Source organism: Orbicella franksi, chromosome 4 (assembly GCF_964199315.1).
Source record: "Orbicella franksi chromosome 4, jaOrbFran1.1, whole genome shotgun sequence".
Classification (NCBI taxonomy): domain Eukaryota; kingdom Metazoa; phylum Cnidaria; class Anthozoa; order Scleractinia; family Merulinidae; genus Orbicella; species Orbicella franksi.
In genome coordinates this window covers 20099274-20112259 of record NC_138148.1, presented here as the reverse complement: position 1 = coordinate 20112259, position 12986 = coordinate 20099274, and the positions used below count along the sequence as shown (strand labels likewise).

Below are 12986 nucleotides of genomic sequence, written 5' to 3'. Positions count from 1 at the left end.
GTGAGTGAGTGAGAGATGTATGTATGTCACACCAATCAGATTGGATCTACTATAAAAAGCCAATCAAATTTCATGTTGTGAAGGTAAATAGTATGTGAGGAGATGTCAGGATTTGATCCTGATACAGTTCAGAACGGCCATATTTATTCTTCTAAAAAAGAGGAGGAATTACTCATGTATTGGGCTTATTTCGACATCTTCTGAGGCGAGGATTTTGTGGGCGGGTTTGATAAACATTTGCAATTGGATAATCAGTCAAAGAAACATAGTGTTTGGCATATAACTACGAACATTCAATGAAGGGTGAGCTTTTCCCATTATATAAAGTTTTCAATTAAATGAGTCTTAGCCGCTCTGCTATTAGGTTGAAGATTTGAATGATAAGAACAATTGTATTTTAGGGGAGCGGAATGCACTACTGGGAATTTGATGAGGTTGCGACCAGGTTCAAATCGTTTGCACGTTGTACTGAAACCTAAATATTGCTGCAGAGTTTGTAGTAAGTGTTTCGGGCGTGTAGTCAATGTCAGCATCCATTGACAAGTTTCACTGTGAAAAGCGAAGAGACTACAATTAATTTGGTCAACAGAACAAAAAGATATTATTCTGAGGACACGAATTTCCACCATCACTAACGTTCCTTTCATTCAAAACTCGAATCGAATGGCCTCCAGGTTGACCACAACCGCAAGTTTTCCGAGCGTAATTTTTCAACTCCTGCAATATTCAAGGCAACGTCCAAGCTTTTCGGCTCACAGTGCTGCTCCGATGACAAAAACTGACTTGACTTTTCAGCATTTTCTTTAAGATTTGTAGATTTCGCAGTTCAATTCTGCTTTCGCTGTAAGTTTTCATTCTACGAGAAGCGACGCTCGAGTCAAGTTTGACAGTGGCGTGATTTTCCTGGACCAATCACAATTCTTTGCTACGCATAGCAACCAATGAGATTGTTTCATTTTGTATAGGCGAAAGATTACGTCAAATGGCTTCTTTCGTGTTCACCAAAGTGGGCAAAGGCCGGCTTTCGAGTTATGTTGAAAGACTTTGATTGAAATTGAAAAAAAAGCTTTACCTGTAGAAGTTTCTTTCGTTATTATATAAAACAAATAGATTCCATTTTGCGGTGCGTCTGTTCAGTAATAGGGAGCTTAAGCAAACCACGACGACGACGACAACGTGAACGTCACAAAACAAAAGGTTTAATTAGCAAAACAATACCTGTGCACGTGCGTTATAAATCGCTGTACATTTCTTTGCCGTCCTCTGCAAAATAACAACGTGAAATGACCAAGTTCTGCGTCGTCTACGAAACGTGGACGACGACGGCTAATTTTTCGTATTTCCAGTTGAATTGAACGCCGTCGTTGCATATTTAGGTTAAGCACGTTTTCAGAGCCATTTGCGTACCCAACAGATCTAGACAATCGCGAATTTCGTTTGTAAAATATAAATTCATTTTTTACTAGTCGTCGTCCTCGGCGTCGCCGTCGTCGTTGCTTAAGCTCCCTAATAGATCACAGAAGACGTCAAAATGTGGTAAGAACATCATTGACACACTCGGCTATCGCCTCGTGTGCCACTTTTTTGTTCTTACCACATTTTTACGTCATCTGTGATCTATTAGTGAACAGACGCACGGCAACATGGAATCTATTTGTTAAATCTACGCTGATAGCGTAGACTACGAGTAGTCCCTCTTTCGCTCAGTCCGTCGTGCGTGACGCGACGGAAAACCACGAGAAAAAAAAGGCCGCTCGAAATCCTGGAGGCGAGGAGCGCTCCTAGCCTCCAGGATTGTAGTCTACCGATAGTGGGATTGTATCAAGCAGTACAACAGACCGTTTGTTTGAGTTAGCAATATATGTACTCCTAGTCATTTCATGCTACAGAAACAAGAAACAGAAGTCAGCCTGATGGACCGCCAGGCCCCGGCGGAATGCAAGACGTATTTAGATTAAATACGGTAAATCAGCGGCCAAAGTTTAGTCTTTTATTTTTTGGCCTTTTTTAAAATCCTTTTTGTTTTTTTTTCAAAAGGATTACACGTATACGCAGATTGGTGGTTACTTCATTTGACTAGTGGATCAAATGACCGGCAGTATCAGACAGGCAATCTTTATATCTATGGAGCAATTTCGGCTGGTTCCTTTGTCCTCTCCGTCACTATAGCAACAGTGTTCATTAACGCTTTGTTAAACTCCTCTAAACACTTACACAATTCCATGATGTCGGGGGTGTTAAAAGCTCCGGTTTTGTTCTTCGACACAAATCCAGTTGGACGAATAATAAACAGGTTTTCTCGAGATATTGGCATCATGGACGAGTTGCTGCCAGATGTATTCCTGCAAGCTGTTGAGATTGTTCTGCTTTGTATCGGAGCGGTCGTTCTGCCATCTATCCTGAATCCCTGGATTATTCTGCCGGCCACCCAACTCATGGTTCTGTTTATGTGGTTTGGAAGGTATAACTTAAGGACGTCACGTGATCTGAGCCGACTGGAAGGAGTAAATCGAAGCCCAATGCTCTCTCATTTTAGTGACACGTTGGAGGGACTGGTAACTATTCGCAGAAGTAAGAAGGAAAATGGGTTTCTGGAAGAATTGTACAGGTTTGGGTTCTAAAGTGATGTTAATAAAATAACTTCTCTCATTAATGTGAGTTCATCTTTTGGGTTATGTATTGATGAAATGGACAATGTAATGAGGTGTTACACATGACGAGGTAGTCTTTTTCTCTTTAAGGCGTGGAAGGTTTCTATGCATTACTGTTGGTAGGACAGCAGGGGTGCTCAGCTTTTAATTTCGTGAATTATTTATCTAGTACTATTTTGTTTATTTATCTCCGGGTTTCAAGACGGTCACAATCAGTGCTGGTTCTGGATTCTGTCCAGAAACAGATGGCTAGGACTTTATGTGGACCTGATCTGCGTCACCTTTATGACGTTAGTTCTTTTTCTCGTTCTCTACACTCAATCAGGATCATGTAAATCTGGAGATGTTGTGATCCGTGGATTCAGCAATTTTTACCAATTCATTGTTGTACTCTAATCTCAGACCAACAGTATTAGCTTCATTTATAAAACTGCTGAAACTACGTGTTACGTCTCTTATCTACTATAAGACGAAACACAAGGAAGGAGATGGTGGGGAGGCGATTCTTAATTGTCCGTAAATTTAGGACAAGAGAGTTCACTTCTTTTCTTTAGTTGCTTTTGTCCTAACCTCCTTTCAGAACATTGTACAAAGTACGTTAATTGTACATTGTACATTATACATTTTACCGATCCGTGTGAACTTAAATTGATCTGTTTAGAAAAGAAACTCAAATCTTTATTTACGTGGGAAAGTCCGAGTCAGAAAATGCAGGCCGTACTTTCCTGGTCACAAAATGTGGGGTCATAGTGCATGTCAGGCGCGTGGAAACTGGGGATGACAATGGCGACTGCGCATGAGAAATCTTGATCTTCCGCGAACAACCAGAGCGAGCAACGTAATAAGAAAAAATGAGGTGTTTTGTGAAGAAGGCTTTGGAAACTGTCGTACGTTTTAGCAATGGGTCAGTCCATGAATTATGGAGTTTGAAAGCTAGCCAATTTGACAAAGCTCATACTAGTTCTCATGAACACTTCAGGTAGTGAAAAATTAAGAATCTTCGCGAATAGCACTTCGAAGTATCCCTGACGAACAACAAGCAATTGGATAAAGAGGATACTCAATGAAGCAACTTGAGAATTGAATAGTAAATATCTAAGCGTGACTCTTGTGTGAGATATCCAGATTATTTTATTTGTTTTATTGTTTTCAATACTTGTCGGGTACGATTTGATATTGCGATACGAGGCCCGAGTAAACGCAGTTTGAGCGTCCAGGTGGATTTCAGAATCCAGTTTTGGACTTATCATCCTTATCAATGTCTGAATTTACCTGAGAAAATGTCCACTAATTTTTGGCATATCTTTATATTTGCAGGTATTACGGCATTGTCCATTGCATACGCTCTTCAGCTTGCAGTAGATACGTCTCAATACGGTGTAAGACAATGTTCAGAAGTTGAGAATTACATGACGTCAGTTGAACGTGTCATCTCATATACTCACATTGAGAAAGAGCCTGGATACGCTAATCATTCTCAGCCTCCAGAAAATTGGCCGCAGATCGGCCAAATAACAGCAAAGAACCTGGGTCTAGTGTACTATCAGGGTGGACCAGAAATACTAAAAGATGTCAGTTTTACTACACATGCGCACGAGAAAATTGGAATTGTTGGTCGCGCAGGAGCTGGCAAGTCATCATGCATTGGTTTCAGCTCTCTTTCGCATGCTTCAACCATTCGGTGACGTCATTATTGATGACATTAACATCAGGAATCTTAACATTCAAAGCTCTCGTCGAGCGATATCAGTTATTTCCCAGGGTCCAGTTCTGTTTACCGGTTCACTGCGCATGAACTTAGATCATTTTGAGGAGCACGACGACAAGGAACTCTGGGATGCATTGGAAGAAGCGAGTTTGAAGAGCATGGTGAAGAGATTACCACAACAACTGAGCGAGGAGATTAAAGAATGTGGGGCAAACTTCAGCGTTGGTGAAAGGCAACTTCTCTGCCTGGCTCGCGCATTGTTGAAAAAATCCAAGATTATAGTGATGGATGAAGTAACAACAAATGTCGATTACAGAACGGATTGTGTAATTCAAGAAACAATTTGCACAAAATTTAGGCACTGCGCCGTCATTACAATTGCGCATCGACTGAACGCCATCATAGATTACGATCGAGTTTTGATTCTGGAAAACGGCCAAGTTGTCGAATTCGACAAACCGGAAGATCTATTGCAGAATGAGTACAGGCAATTTTCGAGACTTTATCATGGCTACAATAAGGATACTGACTAGTTTAATGATTCACCATAATGCATAACCTGTTTCAGGCGCTCTGTTAGTTAGGGAGCAGCGTTGAAAAAAAAAAAACAGAATAGGTAATGGTCGGGGACGCACCGCCTTCGTCCAGCATTTTGTTGCACAAAATTTTCAACTAACCGAACGCACTTTGATGGGCTAAATAAATCACAATTATAAATATTGTAAATAATCATGTTACAGTAAAGTGTGACTTCTACACTGAGCGACAAAAAATCGACATCATGGGCCAATCGTACTGAAGGCGCCGTTTCAATACGGGCAGTACATTTTGCTATGGAGAGCAATTGTAAATACTAAGTTTCTGGTAATTTCTAGTCTAGGTAATGTTTAGTCACGCAATATTTGCACCAGAACCTTCTACCGTCACATTACGAAACAGTTTAGAACATTCTACTAAATGATATAATTACGATGTAATGCTACATGAACAGTTGTGTTAGAGGTTCCAAGAACGTTCACGAAGGAGCGACGAGCTATTAAGGAACTTCATTTAAAGTCTTGTGGATTGAGAGGAGACTTCTTCGGAGACATCGGCGTTTACTGTGGGTTTGTGTCAGTGGTGACTGAAGTTTTAGTGGTAGGTTATTTTGATGATAGATTACACAGCTATGAAGAAACCCTCTGCTAAGAGGTCGCTCCTCTGCAACTAGGATTTCACTACGTATCGTGAAATAAATAAGTTGGGTCTGTTGAAGAGTTTCGCAGTGTATATTTTCTGTCGGTCGAGTGATACCGTAACAATTTTAAAACAATAAGCACTTTATTGTTTTATCGGCATCTCTCCAGCAATGTTTTAAAATTACTGACCCCAATGGAAACAGTGAGTTTTGTTTTTTTGAGACCCTCAGTGTTCACCGAGGCGAAGCCGAGGGGAACATTGTGGTCGAGGGAAAACAAAACTCACTGTTTCCCGCGGGGCAAGACTGTCATTCAGTGTTTTGTCGAATTTGTTATACCTCCCAACTCAAAAATAGAAAAATGCTGCGAATAAATCGTTGGCTTGACGCCGGCTGGTTCACAAATTTGCCGTGGTTTCAAGGAGCACGACCTGATCACGTGCAAGCCGAAAGCTCAAGTTGTTGTTTCCCTAGGGAGTTAGACGAGTTAGTGAGGTTTGTTCGCCCAAGGGAGTTAGTGAGTTTTGACCCACGACACGTGACACGTTCTCCTCCAATCGGAAAACTTATTTGAGTTGCGAGGTGTAACAACTGTGTTTGGTTTTGTTTCTTTTTCAACTTAATTTTGAAGCAGAGTGCACCGCATTTAAAGACGAATTTGAAGACAGTCAAAGGGCATAGGAGGGACAGGAAGTTTCGTGACATACTGTACTAAACGTCTTTCACAGTCAGCTTCTCACTTAGAATCAACCTAATTTCAAAACATAGGAAGATGAAGGATAAGGAAGTTAATCCCACTTATTAAATACTGGATCATTGGATATTGCAATTTAAGAGTTTCCATTGGCTTAGGCATCTGGGTATATGAGCCATTATTATCCAATTGCAGCTAATACCGTCCAAATAACCGTACAAATATATAGCGATATTGTACAGTTATTTGTACAGTAGAAAACCTGTTTCCCGTACAGGTCGGTGCGCGCACGCAAAACTGTCACACTCTCCCTCTTTCATTGATAAATTTATTGACTACAGCAGTTGAATAATAAATCTCTTATTAGATGCTTTGGTGTGAAGTATCGCTTTATATTTTTGCTCTTTGTTTGTATTTTCACTCGCCTTACGGGCTCGTCAAAATACGGCATAACTCGTAAAAATATTCAGCGATACTGCACGCCAAAACATCTAATAAGATAAATTTATACCATGCCCCACAAATATGGTAAACATGCGCGTAATTTCTTAGGTATTTTTACTTTTACTTTATTTTAATTTCGAAATTTTTGGGCGTTTTTAATGAAACAATTACTCCATTCGCGCTTGTTGGATATGAGATGATTACAGCGGCCAACTGGGCGCGTAGCGCCGAGTTGGCTGCCAATTCATATTCAACGCGTGCTCGTGGAATAATTGTTAAATATTTAAAGCGATTTAAGAATTTCCGTCAACTTGTACAGCGTCTATTTCTACGATTTCTCTCATTCGTGCCCAGTCTCTGGTTATTGTTCATTTTATATCTCTCCAGCAATGTTTCCACGGTATCGAACACCTTATTTGGATAGTGCACGACGTCCAGTGTGCCACCAGGATACGAGTCGGTCATTGGATACAAGTCTATGACGTCAAAACCTGCCTCACACATAGCTTTCATCCCGTAAGCACTGAACAGGAGAACACGCTGAGTGAGAAAAATATATTAAAATGATGTCACAACCAAATTATTACAATCAAGATGAACTTCCAGAGAGTTGAGTACACCCTAGAATGCAGACCCTCTTTCCGATTTCAAGGGTCTTTTTAGTGAGGGAGTAAGGGAAAGAAGGCAGCCAGCAAGTGACTTATTGATCCACATCAGCCTAAGTAAATGATAACCACTGTTTCCTGTGATCTGCATGGGCCCGGGGACATAGCAGCCTGTTCACAGCGGGTCAAACGCAAAAATTCAACACCGTTTCGATCTTCATAGCTCAAAGTTTGTAGAAGTTTTAAAGGAAAATTTGTCTCAACATTATTTGAAAAAAAGAACAGTTTTCTGCCAACTGAATTGCAAGCCGATGATCTAAACCTAAAGGGCTTCACAAAAATTGTATTATTCCATAGCTCATGCCACTTTGGGCTCTTGCCAGTGCTCGCTACCATTGTGGAAACAATACCACCTGCCTGAAAACAATGACAGCTGTTACACTAACACTGACTATGATAGCATACGAGAGCTGCTACTCTTAATTCCGACATGGTAATCTTTACCAAGTGTTTCATTACCCTAGTATAATGCAGATGAAAGACTCTTTTTAGAGAAATACTCTCTTTAAGATCCTACAACATATAAATAACGTTTGCTGGTGTTGTTTCTGTTCTTCAACTTGATGTCGTACATACCTGTGGTGTAAGGAATCTCTCACCCGTGCCGCCAGGGTTTGGTGCTTTATACTTGCATATGGCAGTTGTTGACTTCCAAATAACTTTCGTGTTATACTTCGGAACTCTTTTCCCCTGTGAATTAATTTTAGTATCCTTCAAGATCTTTATCACATCCGCAATAATTTTCTGGTAGGCAGTAAAATTAAGACTGACTGGATAATGGAGCCCAAGGTTCAAAAGCAGTACACTGTCCTTTTGCTGCATTTCTGGACTACCAAGAGCGCTGCGAATGGGGTTTAGAACCTTTATAGGACTGAAATCTAGATCGTCGTCTCCTGTCCTGCTACGTCCCTCGCTAGCTATAGGATAGAGCCAATTGTAGCTGTTTTTGCAGTTTGTATAAAGCTTTTTACACAGGTTGCGGGAACTGATTGAGCCAGAGAAACGTACGCCCAGTGAATCGCCGTAGACCCAGAGAGTACCAGAACGGTTATAGCTTGATGACAGCGATCCATTGTACATCTCTAGGCAGGCAAATAAAAAAAGTTTCAAAATCTTAATAGAGCGGTTTTCATTTGAGTGTCGAACAGTAACTGGTTTTACATCGCTACGCTACGCGATTGGCTTTAAATACTCGCGCCATTTTTTCTTCCAATCAGAAGTAAAACCACAACCAATCGTAACTCGCCTACGCTCGTTTTCCCGCGCCTTGCGTCAGCCACATGTCATTTTTTCGAGTCTTGATTGGTTCACTGTACTATCTGTGTCCTTTGTGATTGGATACAGTGATTATTTTGGCTTGAAAACTGCTCCATACCTTTATAGCTAGGTTTGAAGCCGTATGTTAAGGCAAGCATTTCACAAAGTAGTTAGGTCCCTCCCTCTGAGTAAAACTCAGTATTGGTATTCAAACAGCACCCAGCCATAGTTCATCCAAGCACAGCATTAAAAAAATATAGATCTATCTGGTCAAGATCTGTAATTCTTATTATAAATTTAGGAGATAGACTTCAACTGAATTTTAATCTGAATATAATTTTAGATTATACAGTCTTCTGAGTTAGCTCTATCAGGCAATGGAATTTAAATCAAGTCATTATTGATTGAATGATTGATTTATCTATTTGTTACTTGAAAAAAGACAATGGCTGAGGATATCAGACTGCCAACGTGGCTGCTTTTCATTGTGACGTTGATGCTTTTTGTAATAGATTCAACGGTAATGGTATGAGTTAAACTCGAGGTAGAGTTGTAATGGAACCAAAAAAATATGTGCCAACTTCTCACAGACTAATATAGTTTATGTTTTTTCACTAGCTAATTTTCCCCTGTTTATGTCAAAACCAGGCCAAGCATTTTTTCCTTCTTGAGTCCTAAACGCACTTGATGCTTCCTAAAAACAAGCCTATAGATTGCATGAGACTCAAAGAATGAGTGCAAAATTTGTGGGAGAGTAGAGCTAAACAAAGTTCAGCTTGATCCAGGCGGAGGGTTGAAGGGGCTTAAACATATGTTTCGTATTTTAGGGCATTTTTGCAGGAATATCGAGCTCGGCCAATCAGGAGCTAGCCTTCCAAGAAACGTCTTTGATTAGACCATTGAGAATTCAGCAAGTTTGCCCATTCTACTCACAAAGACATAAATTTACAAATGTCCACTTACCATTGACATAAGGCCGCCATATGCCATTTGTCCACCGACCAAATCCATCCCACAAGCGGTTGCAGGTGTAAGCACAAGAGTCTATTTTGTCTTGAAAACAAAACAACCTAGATTTAAATTAACGCATTGTGGTGGTTTTGTTCGGAAGACACTAAACTAAACATGAAACAATTATATTAAGTCAGCAGAACTGCATTCAGCCTGCCTGGTCATAGCTGCTGCATACTTCAAAACCAATTTGTACCTTTGCAAATCAATACCCAAAAGTTATCCTTTTACTATTTTGTGGAGAGAGAGCGCGCGTGGAGGGAGGGGGAGGGGAAATCGGCAAAGGAGCATTCTAAAATATAAATAACAGAATTAACGGTTGCCCCTGGTCATTCTCTTTCTATGTGGGAACAGTCGGGCAGTGATCAAAGAAAACGAGACACTTCCCTTGAAGACTTACCTGTCAAAGACGTGTTCAGTCTTGCTTGCGTTACATTTATTTTCAAAGGGAACCCATTCTTTAAGGGCTGCATTAACCATTCGTCCAGCTTTCCTAGAAGCCCATCTTTCTGAAACTTTCCCTGGGCGTTGCCTTTAATGAACCAGTCGCGCGGTGGGTCCTTAAAGGCATCACAAAGACTATAATCAAGATATATAATAACTTGATAGGCACCAGGCTCCGTAATAAGAAACAGCGCTTCGTAAGTTCCATTATTGTGATCAAAAACAGTGACCGCAACGCTTGATGGGCCACGCACGTGAACCCTCCACGAGTCTCCACCAATCGTCTTCGTTCGATTATCTGAGGTTCTTGATTGGATAAAAATTTTGCTAAACTCTCCCGCTGGCCTAATGTCTTTAAATATTATGTCACTTGTGTTCGCGTTACTTCTATTGAGTTTCCCCCAGCCATCCTTTACTTGGCCCCAGGCCGCATTATCATGACACGGTCTTAGTATTTCTTGCCAGTCTACTCGCGCTCGGCGTTGACGTAACCAATCGCGACGGAAATCCTCTAATCTTGCCATTTCTTCTGTTTCTCGGGGATATCTGTAAAATGCCAGTAAACCAGTCCTCATATCCCACCAGGAATTACTCAGTACAAAAAGCAAACTTGACCCGCATAAGATTAGAAACAACAGAATTTGTTTCAAATGAAGACGTAGAACAGCGAGAAGACATGTCGTAGCCATGATAACAGCCCTGCAGGTCCACTGTAGAATGTCGAGTTATAAGACAGCAGCTATCTAGCAAGTTCCTCCAAGTGACTCTGCAAAAGGAGAAAGTATTAAGAGTCAGTTTGTTATTTTCGAGCTACACAAAAATGTCTCGGCCACTGTACCACACCGATTTTGCTGAAATTCGGCATGCAGTCTCGTTTCAGGGCCCTAATTACGAAGTGGATGTTTAAAAGTTCCAACTCTCGTTTCTTTGGAAGGGGTATCGAATGGTCTTTGCGAGCGTTTGCGAGCATGCGAGCAGTGCGTTTATTTTTGCGAACACGAGCAGTGATCAAATTTGCCTTGCGAGCAGCGAGCACTTTGGAAAATACCTGATGAAGAGCAGCGAGCACTTAAATTTAAATTTTTAAGTTTTAAGTTAAAAATTTAACACAAGCAACCGATAATAACTGTGTTGCCAAAACCTATTTTCACTTTTTCAGTTCCACTCAAATCGTTTCAATCCCAGTTATTTTTCTTTAGTTTAGGATTAATTTAACAGCAAAACTATAAACAATATTGCAATGAATATTTTAGCGAAAGTGGACACAGAAAATAATGATAATAGTAATAATAATAATAACAATAATTAAATTTATATAGCGCTAACATTATTGCCAGAATTGCAGTCGCAAAAAGCCGTTATTTGAAACATTTTAAATCCAAAGCAAAATTAAAACAAAATGTGGATAAATACGTACGTTGTTTCTTGAGCCACAATTTGCTTGTTTTGCTGGTATTTTATCATATTTCGCTTCTTGGAGCGTTTATAAGGCAGGTCAGTTACCCTGGCGCTAAGGGAGCCTTAGGCCTAGTTCTCAGCTAGGGCTACCCTAGAGCCATAGTAACCCTACCTGCCTTATAAACACGTACATGAAAAAAAGAAAAAGAAAAAAGAAAAGAAAAGAGAAATGTGGGAGTGCTAGGGTAACCCTCTTGCTAGGGTAACCATAGCACTGTCCATAGCACTAGGGAGGTAGGGGGTAGGGTAACCATAGCACGTAGTGAGGTAGGAGGTAGGGTTACCCTAGCACTGGGATTACCCTACCTACTGACGTTGTGAACACACCACGAGAAGAAGTTAAAAGCTCCCAGACTTTGCGGAGTTGTGATATAAAAAAATGTTTTTTGGTTACATAATTCTTAGGAAATGCACACAACGTGGCATTTATTAGTTTGACAAGCATTTCGAGCTTCGGTCTCGATGATCGGCAAACCGTGTTTCCCACTGATTGGCTGAAACAGATTAATTTAACGCAATGAAGCTTCATTTGGAGGCTTCCATGATCAAACCAGTTGCAGCCATACAGCTCTGACAGGCTCTGACAGGCTCTGAAAGTCAAATAGTAATAGTATATTATTCTTCATGTCATCATGATTCTAGATTACTTTCTTCCCTTTGCGGGTGCCTTTCACGAATAATTCTTACGCCTGTCAGTTTCAATAAAACAAGGAAACAAGTTTCCAGAAACATTCATATAGTGCGTGCATGTTTTCCCAACTTTTCTTAGTTTTGCCATTTGGGAAACATTGTTTCCAGTGTCGATAGGCCAATTCCGATATATTAAAATTCTAACTTGGCTCCGAGGCTTAGGGGAATAAAACAAAAGAAATTAATTATTCATCCCTCATCCTCGATGCGATTTCTTTTGTTTTATTCCCCTAAGCCTCGAAGCCAAGTTAGATTTTTAATATATCGGAATTGGCCTATTTTTGTTTGTAAGATGCAAGTTATGCTTGTGCTACACGGCAGAGATTTTTAACAAAAATGCGAGCATGCGAGCAGTTGCAAAAATTTGCGAGCATGAGCAAGCGAGTACACATCTAATTTTTGCGAGCAAGTCGAGCAAGGGCCAAATTTTGCGAGCATTTTTAATTAAATGGGACCATTCAATACCCTTTTGGAAAATATCGAGAGGGCCGATTTTCAGTGACCTTGGCGGCCCGCCAATCAGTGGCATATGCCAATATGGCAGATCGAATGAGTTCTTAATTATATTCCATCGAAATAGAAGTCACTATAGATTTTCTTTCAAACCTTACCTGTTGGCTGCTTATATCAAGAGAACTTAAATTTAAAGATAAAAAAAGGGGGAGGGTCCTGGTATTGGTTTAGGAGCAGGAAGACCTTCAATTAACCCCATAATTCCTTACATTATCTGCTTTCAGAAACGTTTATATTTGAGCCATTCGCTTTACGCTTTGTTAGGGGAGAAAAA

The 12986-nt window shown here is 40.4% G+C and overlaps 2 protein-coding genes and 1 pseudogene across 2 annotated transcripts; 2 read left to right on the top strand and 1 right to left on the bottom strand.

Annotated features, from left to right (window-relative positions):
* Positions 1-102: 102 nt before the first annotated feature.
* On the top strand, positions 103-2621 carry LOC145485605 (ATP-binding cassette subfamily C member 4-like). Its single transcript, XM_081464244.1, has 2 exons — positions 103-176; positions 1973-2621. Exons 1-2 carry the CDS (start codon positions 103-105, stop codon positions 2619-2621), a joined length of 723 nt encoding a protein of 240 aa, XP_081320370.1.
* Positions 2622-3912: 1291 nt separating this feature from the next.
* On the top strand, positions 3913-4895 carry LOC145483643 (ATP-binding cassette sub-family C member 4 pseudogene; annotated as a pseudogene).
* Positions 4896-6973: 2078 nt separating this feature from the next.
* LOC145483644 (uncharacterized) lies at positions 6974-11244 on the bottom strand. The gene is made up of 4 exons (XM_081462180.1): positions 10008-11244; positions 9560-9649; positions 7916-8421; positions 6974-7214 (listed from the first exon to the last, which is right to left on the bottom strand). Exons 1-4 carry the CDS (start codon positions 10738-10740, stop codon positions 6981-6983), a joined length of 1563 nt encoding a protein of 520 aa, XP_081318306.1. The 5' UTR covers positions 10741-11244; the 3' UTR covers positions 6974-6980.
* Positions 11245-12986: the final 1742 nt, after the last annotated feature.